General features: G+C 41.4%; 1 protein-coding gene across 4 annotated transcripts in view; it reads right to left on the bottom strand.

Moving 5' to 3' along the window:
• Positions 1–11: 11 nt before the first annotated feature.
• Positions 12–18269, bottom strand: part of ANKFN1 (ankyrin repeat and fibronectin type III domain containing 1) — a 68141-nt gene continuing 49883 nt past the window's right edge. For 3 of the 4 annotated variants that reach the window (XM_019621767.1, XM_019621769.1, XM_019621765.1), the window contains 4 exons: positions 17412–17580; positions 14093–14259; positions 11563–11782; positions 12–10332 (listed from right to left, as the gene is read on the bottom strand). In XM_019621767.1, the coding sequence (XP_019477312.1) occupies positions 9536–10332; positions 11563–11782; positions 14093–14259; positions 17412–17580 (1353 nt within the window). In that variant the 3' untranslated portion in view covers positions 12–9535. The remainder of the gene's footprint in view (positions 10333–11562; positions 11783–14092; positions 14260–17411; positions 17581–18269) is intronic. The other variant, XM_031556354.1, reaches the window with a different exon arrangement.

Raw genomic sequence — 18269 nt, forward strand, 5'->3', positions numbered from 1 at the left:
GAGGAGCCGCTGCGTGCTGCCTGAGCGGCGGAGCCGGCCGGAGTGCGGAGCGCTGTGCGGCACAGAGCGCTGTGCGGCAGGGTGAGGTGCACTCGGACCTCCTCCACGCCCAGCACACCGCAGTGCCATCTTTGCCTCATTACTGCCCGTGGGTGCAAAGCACCGAGCGTGCAGCGCTTGTCAAGCTGACGCCAGCGCTGTGGATTCAGGCTGGTACCAAACCCATACAGGAGTGCTCATTGCGCGCTTCCATCCAAATAAAATGACACGTCAGCTGAGAACTGTGCAGGGGAATGTCCAGCTCAGTGAGATGCAGCGAGCGGACGGTGCTGCAGCAGAACCCCGCGGTGCTCGTACGTCTGGAGACGAGCAGCGTGCGGCTCGTGGGCTGGAGCGGAGCCAGGGTTGAGCCCCAGTAGTCAAAGCTGGATCCTTGGTAGCGCTCGTGATGGGAGGTCAGCGCAATGAAAGGGCCCTAGTAGTTTGAGAAGGAACACGGCAGCACCTCTCCTGATGGGAGGTCAGGCGCAGTGAGCAGGAGGGCCCCCCTCGTGCTGGCAGCTCCGTTCCAGTGCTTGGCTGGGCTCCAGAAGATTAAAATAGAGCCTTAGACTGTCCCCTCGGCAGCACTGCCAGCCAGAGCCCTGACAATCCTGGGGTTGTACTCAAACGTGAGTCCCGCGGGAGCGTGGGCTTTACCCGAACAGCTGAGGCACTGACTGGGTCGGAGCAGGCAGGGTTGTTGCTCTTGTGACTCAGAGCGGAGGAAGAGAGGGATCAGGATGGAGCCGCGAGAGAGAGGGGGATGAGAGCGAGCCCACAGGGCACACGCGGGGAAGAGCGAGCGTGCCCCAAAGAAAGATGGAAACAGCCTTGTTCTGGGGCTGGGTTCAAAGCCTGCGTTGCCACGAGAATACATATTCAGCTATTCAAGCCCAGGTCCTGGTTTAGCTCCTTTCTGTCTTTCCTTTCTTCAGGGGGAAAAAAGTGACAAGCAAAAAGGCAACGTTTTCATTTCTCATGCATTTTTAAAGCAGTATGGGAAAAGGTAAAGGCCGTGCAGGTTCTCATGAAGAACCTCCATTAAGTGGCGAAATCACCAGAAATGGTCACAGCTGAGGGGAAGCAGAGCCACGTTCCCATATGTGTGTGACTGATTGATGTGAGCACTGACTGTCAGAAGTGCTCCAAGCACCCATAAAGCAGCAGCAGTGGCAGAAGTCAGCGTGTCTGACAGATGGGATTCAGGCCAGCCACTATTGTGGGTCTGTTAATGAAGGCATCCACACTGGAGATGTTTTGCTCTTGTATTTTCACAAAGTGATTACAAACAGCACTGACAAACACCATTTTGGCATTGCCTTTTTTTTTTTTTTTAATTTGGTTGGCTGAAATAAATCATGTTGGAAATATCACATTGTTTCAGTCACAAGAATGCCCACCTCACCAAATTCAAAGATTTTATTTGGATATTTCCTAGAGAAAGCATTAACATTTACCGGTAGAAAAAGGCTGTCTTGTCTTTAAATGTACTTTAATATTAGTTTGTAAAGCTCAAAAGTTGCTGTTCAGTTCAGTGCTTTTTTCCCTGTAAGTAGTAGCAGGTGAGTAGCAGAGGGGAGAATTCAACTTGATTTTTGTCCTGCACGTTTGCTATAATAAAAACATACTTGAAAATCACAATAATTACAGGTATTTGCAAAGATAAGAAGCAGAAGTTCTGCTGATTAATTAGAGCTAATTAATGAATATTTATAAATAGAAACTAAGACAAAATAAGTATTTTAAGCAACTCCTTTTGAAATGAGCATGTGTTGGTTTGAAAGGAGAGTTTGAAAACTCTTTGGGAGAGAGATTGGAGAAGGTTATTTATAAAGGTTTTTTGTGTATTTGCTAAACAAACAAACAAACAAAAAAACCACCACAAATCAAACCCCAAATATTTATTTAAAGGCAGAATTAAAAAATACATTAATAGTTTGTTCAGAGAGATGACAGTTCATATAAGTTAATACACTGGAATGGAACAACAAGATGGTGATCTTTTGCTGTCAGAAGAACAAGTGAAAAACATGCCTGTAAGAGTTTGCTGCCTTCTTTCCAGTCGGCTTATAAGCATTTCAGTAAAGCAGTGTATAATGCAGAGGCAGTTATAAAACAGCACTGTCCTCTAGGAACCCATGGCAAACTTGTTATAAAGCTCTGTAGGAATTAGCTGTTCACCTACTTATCTTATGTAAAGAACAACTCTTAGCTCTGGGCAAGCAAAACATGTCAACAACCAGGCCTGAAAAATGTGTGCTACATGCAAAGTGCATCAAAGTGAGTACATGCACAGAAGAAATCCTTTATCTTGTGCTGTTTCTCCTGTTTAATTTCTCAGTGTTACTGCACATGACTAAACACCTGCATGTTGGTTGTTTTTCACTAACTTAGCAAATGTGGTAACAATGTTTTGAAATTAAAAAATCAAGGAAGCAGAAGTGACCAACATTGTAGGAGTTACTTTGCTTCCTTATTTAACTCCACTTTGGCTGCATTTTGGTTAAAATATTTTCCATGTGTGAAAGTACCCACAGATATTCCAGTTGGATGCACTGACTTGGCTTGTCATGTCTGACATACAAACATCCACCCACACTTACATCCCCATATATACCTGTGCACTGATGACGTGGTAAGGATGCTAGCCAGAACATGGTGTCCCTGCTCTGTCACAAGCTCTGTGACCTTGGCCATGTCACTTATTCCAATTCTGCCATTATCTGTACAGAAGGGAGGGAGTGCATGAGGCGTCAGGAGGCTCAGGCAGAATGGCAGCTAAATAAATTCAGCAACCTGTGCATGTTTGAAACAAGGTAAACCGTTACCAAAGCAGAATCCCTCCAATTTCCCTTCAGCATTTGAAACAGGCTTGTTTTTGTTTCTCCTGCTTAAATACACTAACCCAGATTTATACTAAATGAGAAATTTTGTGGTGCTTTTCCTCACATAAGGATATGTGAAAAACAGAATAATAACAGAAGAGTGTGTTTCTCTTTATAAGGTAATTCCTTCAGTAGGTAATATCTGGGGTGTTTCTCGACTACAACCAGATTATATATACTCTCAATGCAGCGTGTTTACAACGTGGCTTGAAAGCACAGATTCACACCAGGAATGCACAGCGGATTCTGCCTGCTGTCACTGTAACTGTGCCCGGTGTGCAGCCATGGGATGGCTGTGCTGTCACTGCTCTGATGCACAGATGTTTGCCTGTATGACAGCAACTTCTGCAGGTGTAACGCCCCGACGGGAAAGATGCCACTACAAACCTGACTGCCCAGATATCACCTATCACATATTAAGGCATGTGCATTTATGCAACATGATTTCCAATTTCTGTTGTTTTTGCTGGGAGATTACTCTCACATACAGACTCTGGAAGCCATGCCCTTGTCTGGTAGATTTCTGACTCTATAGACCAAAATAAAAATTTGGAGACCGTATTTGAAAGATTGGCCTTAGAAAAATTCCCTTTCCAATAAAAATAAAAGAATTCAGAGAAGAACACAAACTGCAGTGGGATCTCCACTGACTGTAAAGCTGACATACGTGGATTCCCGATGATAGTCACATAGAGCCTATTTCAAAAGGGACTCGAGCACACATGGCCTGTAGGGTGGTGTGAATGCACAGGCTAGCATCTTTTTTGGTTATTGAGGGAGCAGACTTGAAGGACATGATTTCAGAAGATCGTAGGAGCGGTAAGAATACAAGAGCACTTCAGGTTTTCTGAAGTTTAAGAGAGCCAGGTTTCTATGATAGTAGATCAAACAAAAAATTCTGTTAAGAACATTTTTATGACAATGATTCACTTGAATAAACCTAAGACTTCTTTTACCGACCAATCTTCTTTTCTAAAATAGTATTTAATATCTGAAGTTATAAAAAATATTTGTAGTCTTGAAAATTATTTTTATTGTCTATTTTATGTACTATACATGCCTCTTTCAGGAATTATTAAAGAAGCATGAGTCATACGGCACTCATTTACTCTTGGCTCATTGCCATCCTCAATATATATTTTGCTATTTTCAAACCATTTGTAGGTACATATGCATGAAAATATTGTTGTGTCAAGTCCCAAGATCACAGTTAGCGCAGCATACATTGTTCCTCTATATATTTACAAAGTTTTAAAGCACATAAAATTGTGCATTATTATATACCGAAGTTTAAACTTTAACATACGCTTGGTCGCATATATAGCAACAAGTTACAATAAAAATCTGAACAAAGACAACCAATAAACAGCCAAATTGCTATGTACAAACGAGGCAGGAAGCAATTAAACACTGCCTTGCACATTTCACTTAAATTACTTTTTCTCTGAGGGGAAAAAAGCAAACAACCCCTCCTGCCCTCCCCCAGCTCCCCCGTAACCCTGAACAGCCTTCATTTTTTCAGTGAAATAACTGGAACTCCCGTAGCATTCAGTAAACATGACTTCATTTGCATAATGCGGGAGAGAAATTAGGTCCCTATTATGGAACGTAGCGATGCGTTCTGCCGTAAGCTTCCCTCCAGTAGCACACAGCAGCAGGGTGGGCTCGCTCTCTGAACCTTGCTTACACCACAGTCCCTTTGGCATCTAGGGGAACATTCCATGAGATGAAAACCCTTTTGTCTTCCTCACGTATTGTTTTTGACGCCAGCTAGCTGTGTTGCTTTCAGGGTGAGCGCAGGGCTCCAGGCCCTTGGCCGCACTGAGCGCCTGGAGGGCGAGTGGAGCAGAGCAGTCCCACCTTATGGCTGGGGAACCTGGCTCAGCTGCAGTGATTTACACTGGTGCAAAAGACCCAGGAATGAGGACCAAGGAAAGCAGGATTGGGCCCAGACTGACCTTTATATAAAGCAAAACACAAAAAGTCTGTGCGTTTAGCTTAAAATATAAATTACTGTAGTTCACAGTTTGAAGGTAATTAGTGCTGTACCAGTAACTTCCTTTTTTTAATATCAATTTCACATAACTTTACAAAAACAAAACAAAAAAACAAAAAAAACAACACAAAACAAACAAACAAAAAACCCTAAGAAATCTCTTCCTATTATTTGACTAGCAAAATAGGAGGCTTTCTGTAGCCTAGTGACAGACAAGCTTAATGACACTTTACCCTACTATGGGATGACTGTTTTAAAGGCTAAATCTTGCCCAAGATTTGTTACAAAAAGGCTGAGGAAGATATTCTAGCGTAGCTCTTATTTCATCCCAAAAGCACAGTGTGAGAGACAGCCAGCTGGGTAAGAGCTCATAAACATCAATATGGAGAGGAGATGATCTCTGTGCTAGTAGGATCTACACAGCTTTCAGCAGCATGTGGGGCCTGCTCCAAAGCCTCGTCAAATCAACAGAAAAGCTCCTACTGACTTAGTGAACACTTAGCAGCAGAGACAACTGTAGTTTGTGCCTGCACAAAGGGGGACAGACTACTGTCCTAGCACATTTCCAGAGTACAGCTCTCAGCTCACCTTGGGGAATGGTGCCCTTTTTTGCAGAGAATTTTCTGGCCAACAGCTCTGTTTCATACTTCTCTGACATGATTTAGTCTTATGAATTCTCCTTCACGGAATCAAAAGATAAATTATACTTACAAATAAGGTATTCTAGCTATTTAATGTTCTGCTGTAGTGGAAAAATTAGAGACCCACCTTGATGAAGTCTCTGTTGCCTGAAAATTCACAGTCTCTTTTCTAAAAATACTTCTTGCTGATGGCAAAGTTCAACACCTCAGAGAAATTCAGAGTAAGTTTCCAAGTTGTGTACCATGTTTTCAAATACACTATGCCCTTGTTGTGTAAGGCTCCATTGAAGTTTTACATAACAGTCATGAGCCATGAGTTTAAACACCTTGAAAGAGTTGACCAGCAACTTAATGCATTTCTTTGTTCTATAAGAAATGTAAAGATACATCATGTCTCTCCAATACACTATAAAATGTTCAGGACGTAATATTACATCCTCCTCCTCTCCCCTTAATGTTTGTCTTTAAAAATATTTATGCTTCATCAGTGAATTATTAATTATATATTTCTCTGTATGTGCCCTTGCTGTGTAGAAAATCTACTTATTTATTAATATCTAGGCAAAGCAAATCATGTGCAAGCATAGGAGATAAATGCTTTTGAGCCACAGGTTTCTTCAAGCAATCTTGCAGATGCAAAGAATTATTAGTGTAAACTTGCAGTTTACCTATATCTAGCACTCTGCTAGCAGAAACAGGAATGTTTTAGACCACAGGGTCTACTGGTTTCTTGTGGGGCCATAATGTTAGAGCGGTATGGTTTTTTTCTGGCCAGTCCAAGTGATGCCTGGAAATTAGAAGGAGGTGGGTTCAGCCCAGGTGAAAATAAACTCCCTGAAAAACACAGGACAGAAGCTCTGTGCCAAGCTGTTAGCTAAGAAAGACAGCTATCCAGAAGATTGCAGAGCCTAAGTACCCACTTCAGATCTGAGCTTCAGCTGACGTACGTGGGTACAGACTCATTCAAACAAGCTGACTCAAGAGATTCTAGTATGTGCTGGGCTGTGAAACTCAGTATTTCCTTTGTCTGTGCATGAATCCTCTGAGAAGGACCCTAGCTCCAGCTGGAGTAAGGGTTCCCAGTGATTAAAGCAACCGTCTGGGTTCTTAATTTTAATTTGATTTCTTACTGTGAGCCTTTACTCTAAGGTCTACTTGGAACAGTCACTCAATCCTTCTGTGCTTCTATGAGGTGAGGGTAACAGTGCTGTACTTCACAGGGCTCTTCCGAATTGCAGTAGTTGCTTGGGAAACGTGTGAGTGATCTTCCTACGAGAACCACAGAAGTGTTATGATTAGTGTTACCACTATGCTTGAAAGGCATCTCTTTCTACTATTTATTTATCTCTGGGATATCAATTTAGAACAAAGAACAGATATTTCTTTCAAAAGAATACTAAGTGCTTTATGAACAGAAGTATTTAAAGTCAGAACTATTTTGACTGTTACAGTTGGGAAAGAACCTCAGTCTAGAGGCAATGGGATCAAGGAGGAATGCCCTGCAGGATGTCACATAAACACCACTTCCAGATAGCAAAGTTAAAATCAAGGTGCAGTAGATTCTGGCTGGCATTTGCACTCCCAGAGTGAAATTCTGCCATAGCACACACAGGCAGGCAAAATTAGGGAAAAGTCAACCTTTTCCTCAGTTCTTTATTAGATACATGACTACTTCTGGAAAAGCCCAGCAGAAGGAGTGGATAAAAGAGATTTTACAGCCTTATCTATCCAGCAGTGTGTACCTGTTCTTCTGCTGAAGGTTTTGCTACTTCGTGCCCTCACTGTTCTGTTTGTCCTGAAAAGCCAAAGCAAAGCAAGGTGGGTTTCATTTTAGGAATATCATCTTGTTTTGTATCATCACATTTCACAAAAACTCGGTCTCAGCATACTGTTGTTTTTATTCTTCAGTAAGCAGTTACTTGGCAGCATTGCTCAGAGGCTGAAAAGGTCAGGGGAGCCTGGGCTAGATGCTGTATTCTAGAAAATTGTCTCTCCCTGACAAACAGCCTTCTGCTAACAAACATAACCCAATGTAACAAGGTGTTGCTGCCTTCAGCAATGGTAAAACATCACTGTTTGGTTCTATGGTGTGTGAGTCAGGTTTTCCCCATGCAATTTCATGTGGCATACAACATACAATGCATGTCCTTCTAGCTGCAAATTGGCACTGAGACTTTTGCTCCCCCATCTTCTCACCCACAGGAATTTTCAGTATGGGTCTTGTTTGGAGCCTCTGGAAGTGAATGGAAATGTTTCCATCCTCACTGAGGGTTGTATCACATTATGAATATCACTGGTACAAAAAGTTAACTTTCCTCTCCCCCCAAAAAAGAGAAGTTACAAATGTAAATACATTATAGAAAGTTTCTGCCCTTATATCACTGCTTAAGCTCTTCTTGGCTTCTGCATACTGACCAAGCATGAAATAGTGAATAACATTTATTTTTGAATTTATGGATTGAGTTCACAGGGATTTTAATAGCGCTGGGGTTATGGAAGTGCTATTTTAATAAGGACCACAGATCATGGGCCCAAATCCTTACCTTCACCTCAAGGACTTGTAAACTCAACTATTTAACTCAAATCTCTTTATTGGAGGCCTTAGAATGTATCCACCTGGAGGCTGAAAAATTGAAGGGTAGAAGGCTGCGCAAACATGGAGTGAGGGAATTTAACCAGCAGGAATGTGGCCCATAAAATTAAACTTCAAGAACTGTATAAGAAAAATTAAAGCTTGTGCAACAGCTGGGGTTTCTCTTCACATTAGTTCATTTCTCAGTGACTCAGATGTTATGGTTCTCATTAATATAGATTTCTTTGTTGAGCTCATCTTTTGTAGTACTCTGAGTCTTATTCTGGTTGCAAATGACAAAGTTGTGATCTGCCTTTAGACAAATACAGCATGCTAACAGCATGCTAACACGCCATTTTGCACTCTTCTAAGGATACCAATGTTTATTGGTGAAACAAACAAAAAATTGTAGCTTTAAACTGCACCCCAAATTTCCCTAATGGGAATTGCCAGAACATCCCAATTTCAGACATAGTGATCAGATACCCCTGAATATACACTGAAAAATCAGGAACAAAAGTAGGAGCATTTCTTTCCAGTGGATGTTTGAGAGACTCTGCAACATAAAGAAATGCACGCATGTGTGGTGGGTAGAGGACCAAGCTTTTCTTCACTCCTACTTAGACCTTGTGTATGTTCACTCTGGAGAGATTGGACTCATTCTGTCTGCTTCTGACCTCAAAGGTTGACTCCTGTTTAAGCCTTTAAAATAACCTGCTACTTATGTCATTTGAAATCTGAGCTTCTGAAAAAAAAACCCTCAAACGCTGTGATAATTTTGTCAGGCTCTGGCAACATTCAGAGATTGTGCATGCAGTGTTAAGGATGACTGGATTTTTTAGATACTGAAAAAATGCTCAATTCTCTACAGTGGCTAGATATTGTGGGATAACTGTTACTAAATCAGTTAGCACTTCAGTTACATGCAACCTCAATGTATTCAAAAGGGCTGAGAAGAAGAAAAATGCATAGGAGATGCTGGAAAACAGGTTCATAGAGGCTTAGGACACAGTCCCAACATGAGGACACCAAGGATGTTACAATTTCTGCTACATTGCAGTCAGAACCACTCATGCTTAAAATTTCGCATGCTTAGAAATATCTGGAAATTAAGACAACTGCAAAGACTGATCACTGGATTTGCAGCCACAAAGCATCCTGTTATGTGCGACCCTACTTGCAAAACTGCTGATACAAGTAATACTCCTTGCATCATGGCAGATACTGCTGTAAGACTGGGAATCTGGCGATGGAATCAAATGGTTAGGATTCTTCTGAATGACACAAGTTGTCATTTCAGGAGCTGGACTTCTAAAAGTAGTTTTGAAAGTATGGCCCCATATGCATAATGCTCTCTACCTCCTTGTGGAGCAATGGGAAGCAGTGCAGAAGTCTGGAGTTACAGTGTGCTGCTGAATACTTCTGAGACAGCAGAACCCACAGGATCATCCGAACCCATTTTCTGTTGCATAGCATTGTGCACATCCTCATTTTCTACAGACTGCATGCTCATTGCCCAGGATTTGCCCTCTTCACTCAGAAATGTTGTTTTATAAGGTGCCATGTGTATCCTATGGACATTTTGCCTCGATTCCTCATACTTGCCTTTTCCATCTTCTGGAAGGCTGGATGCATGAGGTAAGAAAGTGCTCCGTGACTCGTCGATGGGAATCTGTAACTGCTCACTGGAGGTAGGTTCTTGAGATAAATCTGAAGATCTCGTGAGATGCTGAGTATACACACCTTCAGACAGAGAGGCAGATTGTGTCTCGCTGTGCACACGCAGCCAACGATGATGCCTGCTGAAGTAGTTGTAATGCTGATGTTTCCCTAGTCTCTTTTTCCCTAAAAAGCTCAGTGGCTGCCTGGAGCTAGAGGACTTGTCTATGCTTTTTGATGTAATCCCTGACATTGTTAGATTGCTCATATACTCTGTGCAATATTCAGCATTAGAATCAAAGGCACTACATTCTGTCAGGCCTTCTTTCAGTGTTAGGCAAGGCTTCACGTCGTGGACTTGGAGGACATCAGGTGCACTACCGCCCAGGCCACTGCCTGCCTGCTGGGATATGTCATGTGGGGAGGAGTAAATCAAGTCTAATTCTCTGGGGCTTAATGCATCACTGGAATCATAGTCACTGTCAGTTGGAAGGAATACTTCTGAACAGCCTTCTTCATCTGAGCAGGGCTGGGAATCTGCAAAGAGAACTGATTAATAGCAACAAGACGAGCACAACACAGAAACTGCTTAACAGTTATTTCCTTTTTTTTTTTTAATCTTTTTTAGAATAATATCTGCAATTCTGAAAATATACATTTGTTTCCTCTGTGGAATTTTCCATGGGCCTAGGTGACAGCAAAGACAGTAGTCAGAGAAGATTTACAGATGTGTTAAAGAGGTGGTGGTGGAATTAGGAAAAGCAAAGAGGATTCATTATTCAGTTAAATACAGGGAAGAATTGGAATTGGAATTGGGATTAAGTTCTGAAAGTACCTGTTTTCTTTTACTTTGCTTTCACCAAATTTCATAGAGATGAAGATTTGGGAGAAAGAGAAAATCTAATCTGCGTTCTGTTTTTTATTAAAGATGTTAGCTGAGTTACTATAGGCAGATACTCCTGTAACTGTGAGCAGGGTGCAACTGTGTGTGTATACCAGAGACTTGAGGTGAGGCATGGAGGTAGATGAGCAAAACGACCCTTTTCCTTATTGGCTGCATTACTGTGTTCAAATCCAAAGATATACTTAATATACTTAATTCAGATTCAAATTTGTTGACCAAAATGCACAGTAGCACTGAAATCACTGCTGTCTTTTGGCTTTTTGAAGGATCAATAACAGATAGAATGGATCGATGCTCCATGACTGTACATAGTTTATATTAGAAACAAGGAAAAAAAGTGGAGATTTTATACCATGCTGGCTATTCACTTCAACCTAGGGTAAATTACAGTATAGCACAATAATAATGAAGTGAGCCCATGCAGGGCAAGATAATGCTCTAGGTTACATGGTGTGAGCTGAGGATTATTCTGCATGCATGCTCTGTAGAGCAGGGAAAATTTAGCTCAGGGAGAGGCGCTGAGAAAGAACAGCACTGTACTTTAGTAATTCTGGAGGTCATGGAGAAGTCAGTGGTATGACTTGTCCCTTCTAACCTGTTCATTAAATGATCAGGAGTGGTGAGGTGACAAAGTTGGCTGCTGATGAGCAAGTATTCTGAGTAATTTAAAGTAAAAATATTGTTGTAAAGACTGTAGAAGGATCTTGAGATACTGAGTGGTAAATGATTGGGAAAATGATTGTTAAAGTACCTTGGCAGGAATGGGAAACATTTACTCCTTTTATAAAATGAAATTCAAGAACTGTTTTAATTAGAAGTGAATTGAAAGATTTTGCATGATGAACAAACAGAAGCTCTCTTACCGCTTACAGCTTTTCTCCTCTGACTTCTAGCCTCAGGTGAGGAAGGAGGTGAGGGAAGGCAATCTAGATGTGAAGATGTTGAACTGACTTTCTTTTGAGAGTGTTCTTCTGAAAGATTCACAAGTTTCTTTATTGGTAGGCCAGCTGCAGGCTGCTTGTATCTTGCGTACTGCAGTGCTTCTGTGATCCATCTCATTTCCCTCCAGATCTCATCAACTTGCTTTTGAGGAAAAAAGTAGTGAAAAACCACAATTATGTCTGCATAATAATTCTTTCTCAGAGTGTACTTTTAAGTACCTAACTAGGTGAGCAGTCACTGTCATCAGAGAGAAGCAGGTTTTAGTCTGAACTGCCTTTGATTAAGTGCTTTTTGTCTCCCACTACTGCAGTGTCTGCTTAGGGCATAAATTTTAAATGAGGTATCTCAATGGAGAATCTGTAGGTAGGAGGGATAAATCTAGGCCTGAGTTCTGACATGGAAATAAATGAAAACTGCCTTTTGATGGAGGATGAAGTTTAATCAATTTTGTAGCACGCTTGAAAGTTGTTTTCATTCTGCGTTGGGATGAAATCAGGATGTCTCAAGGATTCTTGTGAACCCACAATTACATTGAAAAGCAAAGTGCTCAGATCAAACCCAGTTTTTGAACAGTAGAAGAATATGTGTGCATGTGTTTGTGTGCAGCAAATCTATGAGACAAACTGCAGTTTTTCTCCCTTGCTATTCTGGTCTGTATGCATTTTAACAGTATAAATCCACACAGGACAGTTCTAATTCATGCCTGTTGATGGCAATAAGAGACAAGTACCAAAATCAATTGCAGGATATGGCTTCAAGCATTTAAGCAGAGAAAAGATACAATTTAATGTGGGTCTTGCGAATCTTTTGATAACAGAACACCATCAGAGTCTTGCCAGTGAGTTAATTCCAATAATAACCACAGACGGTTCAGGTGTTTGTTCACAATCCAACTTCATTTCAAGACTTAAATGTGGCTCCACAAAAAGAATACAATTACTTGACCAGTTAGTGAACTTCTCATCTGTTTGATTTTGGAGATCTTATATTTTCTTTCTGCAATCCTCCTTCAGCCCTGAACAAAAATCACACTGCTTCTAGTTTGTGGAAATGCAAATCCTGCGGATTTTCTCTGCGATGCCATTCTACAGCATCTCACAGGACAGTGAATCAGTCATTTTAATGAACTATAGTTCTTAAATTATTTAGGAATGCCTGAAGCACTGTACTATATAAATTACAGTTTAACTTCAATTTTAGTTTCAGTGACTAGGTATTTTGTCTTGCTAACATTCTGGGAAAGATGCTGGGCACCTTTTCTGCTGTTGTGTTGTTGTTGTTGAAAAATATTTTTACATTTTCGGTGCCCCGACTCCTTTTCAGAACTGCATTCATGTAGACTCCCTTGCTCTTTACAATGTTTGGTTTGTGTAGTAACTTCAACACTGTCTTAGATCTAGGATCACACAACTGCTCTCGTGGTTTTGTGGTCACTGCTGAAGATTGTGGTATGTGGTGGGCTGAGATATTTTTGCCAATAGGTGGAATACAGCTGGTTTTCATTTAAGAGGAAACCTGACAAGGCTAATGTATTGTCACAATAACTCAGCACAAAACACGGAAGTTTAAAATATTCTCCTATATTTTCCCAGCATGATTCTATGATTTACACGTGACTTAAAGACTCTGGAGAAAAGGAACACAGAATTGTCTATTAAGTGTATATGTATTAATATAGTATATTCATTTTTGATGTGAAAATGCTCCCGCACACTGGGGAAAACCAGATTTTCTGAGTGTGAGAATGGGGAGATGAGGAGGAAGGAGGTAGTGGAGATGTGAAAGCACAATGCTATGCTCCTCTCTGCTCCTCTGCAGGTTTCTAACGGCTCTGAAGTAGACTGTGCAAAGGGGATCTGAATTCAGAGCAAGGAAAAACAGAAATATTATCATCTTGCTCATAATTATGAAGGGCCAAATGTGTTATTGATAAGTGATTGTATTGGCCCCTGCTCCAACAGAAGGTGTCTACAGTATTAAAAACATGGAGCTGTAAACTGATCTGCACTTCACTTGCAGGAAGACAAATCAACCAGGTGCACAGATGTCCTCTGTAAAGGTCAAGGGTTTTATCTATGAGTCATCAATTACCAAAATGGCTTGCAAAAGTGCAGAGAAAAACTATTACTGAATAGAATGGCCATGCATGGCAATAGCTTACCTCACATTCGATGGGAGTGAGTTTTACAAGCAGGCTGACACATTTCTGTGTAACAGCTAGCATGACCATCATTTGATTTTACCCATAAAAATCCTTGTATAAAAGCAACAGCTAAGGAAATCATGTTCTGGGTTAGAATTTCATAAAAGCAGAATTGCGCTTTTGATACAACTACTCTTTTTATGACGTCTGTGAATAATTCTCCATTTAGATTTCAAACTACAGCCTTATGCAGTTTTTAAGAAAGCCACCTTAAAATCTCCTTGGAATAGCCAGAAACAGACTATTACCTGTATGTAGTCCACAACTTGCTGGTGTCTTTGTTTGGCTGCAGCGACTTCACTGTCTGAAATTGCTTCCCTCAGGGACTGCTGGGTTTTCAGAGAGTCCAGCTCTATGACAGCAGAAAGGCGGCAATACAGGCTTATAAATTTTTCCTTGTAACAGCAAAAATGAACTGTGAAAAGACCAAGTGCAAAGGAAACACTGTTATACTCTGGTTATGAAATATGAAATCCTTAGCTCTCAGAACACAAATTTTATTAAATGTAATTATTAACTCTCTGGATGGGTTACTTAAAGCTGGAAATAAATAATACAGGCTCTAGTTCTCCTCTCATTTACACTGGATTTACTCTGTTACTTCATCAATTTCAAAAGAGTCATTTCTAATTTATATCTATGTGAAGGGATAATCAGGCCCTCAGTATGCAACTCCTGAGGCTGTTTTGCCCTCGATAGCTTTAATCAGAAGGCTCTTTTCTGAGGCTCATCATTTCTTTTATCAAGCAAGTAGTGACACGGCTGGAAAACTGAACCCTCTTTTTCTTTTTAATTGGGTGTTTCAGAGAAAAAGTACCATTTTGGAGGATGGTAACTTTCTTTCGGCCTAGGCTAACATAAATCAGTAACTCAGATGTAAATGACAGCATTAAAAGCATTTCAATGACATCACAGTTCAGGTGAAACAATTAAAACATTGTTAGTCGTTATCATGTGTTCCCCTCTGAACTGTTGTGCAGAAGGGTAATGCAGGAAGCCCAAACTGACACCTCTGTGCAGTCGGATGCAGTAGCACGGAGCTGTGTGAGCTGCCTCTGAAAGAGCCAAGAGATGGAACAGCTTCATGGAGCTCCACAGACAATTTGCCTGGCCTCTTAATGCCGTGTTCTTCCAGAACCTCGTGTGCTCAGGCAGAACTTGCCGGTGATCTCTGCGAGCTGCAGTTTAGACATATGAAAGTTGCTGAGGGAGAGCAAGTTGTCAGAAATACTTTGCCATCACTGCAAGCACACAGTGTGATCTTGTTAGTGCAGTGAGTGGCAGCTGGCTTAATGCTGCTGCATTTCTGGGTGGGGGCATGATGTTTTGTAGGGCGTTTCAACTGCAAAGTGCATAATTTCTTCTTATCAGAAATATGAAAACAAAAACTGTCATAGATCTATTTCTCCCTTACAACCAACATGATTAGGAGAAGTAGTAATTTCTCAAAATGAGGAATCCGATCTCAGAAACATCATTAACATAACAATGAAAGCTGAATGTGAACCAGAAATCCCACCAAAAAAAGGTGAATGAAAAAGAATTCTGCCTTCTGGTTTCCCAATGATGCCTAGATACTGCAGGGATCCAGTCTGAATAGTGTGTGGTCTCACAGTATATATGCCATATGTGATGGACTCTTGAGTGAATTACAGCCGCGGTTTCAGCTTCAGTGCTGAAGTTTCTGGCCTTTGTGGTTTTAAGTCAGACCCTTTAATGTTCCTTTAACAAATGTTACTTCAACGTAGTCTTTTGTGGTTATGCAATTATATAGTTGGTAGCCACCAGCTAATGGGGAATGGAAGCTTCTAATATTTGAGATGTGAATCACAGTCACTTCACTGAACATCAGGGATACATATATAACAAGTCATGTAGAAAATGTCATCTGCCCATGGCTAGATGATTGCTTACTTTAATTAAAAAAAAAAAAAAAGGTAAAATTCAGCTTTCCATTCTGACACGAGCTTCTTCCCCACTGCAGCAACACTGCTAAGCTGAGGTGTGCACACAGACTGCTATTTAAGAGATGACTCTTTGCATGTTTATCTGCACCACATCATTCCACTCTGTCCATCGATTTGTCAGCCCAATGCAAACTGCATTCCAGAAGCGAGCATAGCTCTCATCCATGGTCTGTGTACCACACGATGAGAGTTAAATAGTTTGCAAGACCTGCAGTACAGAGACGAATTTCAGCAGAGATGAATATACTTCATGCATTAATTTGCACAGTGAATTGCAGTAGTCACCGCTCATAGGGAGAAATAATATGCTGAATACACAGAGTCCAACTGTAGACCTCAAGGCTGCATGTCAAGAAGACTGTAAATCTGGCTTTAGGGCACTACTGTCACATCAAATGCCACAGCCATGTGACCCAAAGCTCTGAACTATCACTTCTAGTTCAGTTACGTTAGTTCTCCGTTGAAGGGGTAACTCTGCTTCGGCAGAATATAGAGCAGCTCACGTACTGTCTGCTTGGAGCACTCCATAATTTTATGGCAGCTCCGCTGTCATCTGTCCTCCCACAGCCAGCATAAAACCCAGAGTTGTCACGGGCACCAATCTGTGTGCCTGGCAGATGTGACATAAACACAATCGTATGCTCCTGCCTGCTTCAAATAAGATTTGTGCTGCTGGATGACGGGAAGTCACCAATCTGTAGTGCCTGCAGAACCCCAACCTCAGCTAAAAGACCTTCCTTTAACATCCAGTTACTGTTCTCCTCCACCAGTGACTGCCAACACCCAGCGATGGCACAGGGAAACAGGATGGTGATAGTGGTGGTGTCCCATGAACACCTGAGAGAGATGCAGCACCGACGACCGCTTGTCACTAGGGACATATTGTGAAGTGGCTCCCTGTGTACTGCCTCCATCACTTGTGGCTCTTATCTTCCTTTCTCTAAGGTAGAGGCAAGAAATAACAGCAAGCAATTTTACAGGCCAGAAGGAAACAGAAGAGCCTAATGTGTAAGGCTCAGCAGTCCCCTTACTCATCATATTCCTTCTACAAAGGACTTTAGCATTTCTCACGATAACAGACTTTTCCTGCAGCAGTAGGACTGAGTATGCCACATTCTTTCAAGAATCAGAAAGAAAAAGATGACTGTGATCTGGGGAACTCCACTTAGACCTTTAGCAAAGGTATCTATATGTAAAGGTAAGAGCTGCAAAAATCATCCTCTTCAAAACTGGTTATTCCTGTGGCAATTTAGAGGTATGCTTTTTATTGCATCTGCTTTGACACTCCAGCATTGCCATGCCATATTTTTTTTTATTCTGATTTTTAAAGAACATCAACTTCCAAACAAGTTTGAAGATACATACTGGATAACTGTGGGCTTTGCTCTATGCTTTGCATTTCAATAACGATTGCTACAGTATATGCTTTAACCGCTCTGCTCCCTCTGTAACTTGTACACAGTTATAGGTAGTGTTGTTGCCAAAGCCATCATGTGATTTATTGACTCTCCACTGGGACAAGGGGGAAAACAGATACAACTTTGTGATTTTATTATAAGGAGACTGGGTTAATATTTCTAGGTGAAGCAAGCTACTATACCGAGTTCAAACATCTGAAGAGGGAGGTTAAGAAATCCTGAGTGTGGGGTGTAAGGATTATTCTGTCCTGGGGCAGTGCAGACGTCGTCTGAGGCGGGGAGCAGGAGAAGAAAGGAGACATTGTGACCCAGTTCCAACACCTCCTGTGTATACAGACGGAAGTGCTTAGCCTGTAGAGGGACACGCGCGGGGGAAGAAATAGGAGAGAATTACAACATGGCACTTATATAAACAACACCCCAAATGATATAAAACATTAAAGAAAATTTGCACAACATCAAGCTTGGAATTTTTATAAAACATAAATATTTGGGGGGGTGGCCTCTAAATGTGGGTTCGTGTCACTACATAAAATAAAGATTTAAAGCTGCAATGTTCCACGCTAAAACAACACACGCAGGCACAGCCCCCCTGAAAACAACATTTATGTTTCTTATTAGGCAGAAAATGATCACATGCCATGTGCTTTTCAAGATTATGATTGCATAATTATGTGAAAACATGAAAATGGATTCAATTAAAAACCTTTAAGATTCAATTTAGGGTTGGTTAAGAGAAATATGCAGCTCTCCCTCAACATAGCACTGAAAAGGTTTAACAAGTGCTGCAGCAGGAGCAAATGGCACACACAGCGTTTGGCCTGAGGCTGCTGCACAGCTGCTGTGTCAGTGCTGCACTTCTCTCGGGCAGTGCAACGGTGTCACTGTCCATGATTCTGCCTACCACAAAAACAACAAAACTACGTAACTGCACCCGTCAAATATCAAAACATTCATAACTGCACTTCACTGCAAGGTCAGGTTTATGTCTATCCCTTGTGCACAACAGATGAGCTTAAGTGCTTTGCTGAGCTGCAGCC

This window comes from Meleagris gallopavo, chromosome 20 (assembly GCF_000146605.3).
Source record: "Meleagris gallopavo isolate NT-WF06-2002-E0010 breed Aviagen turkey brand Nicholas breeding stock chromosome 20, Turkey_5.1, whole genome shotgun sequence".
Lineage (NCBI taxonomy): Eukaryota > Metazoa > Chordata > Aves > Galliformes > Phasianidae > Meleagris > Meleagris gallopavo.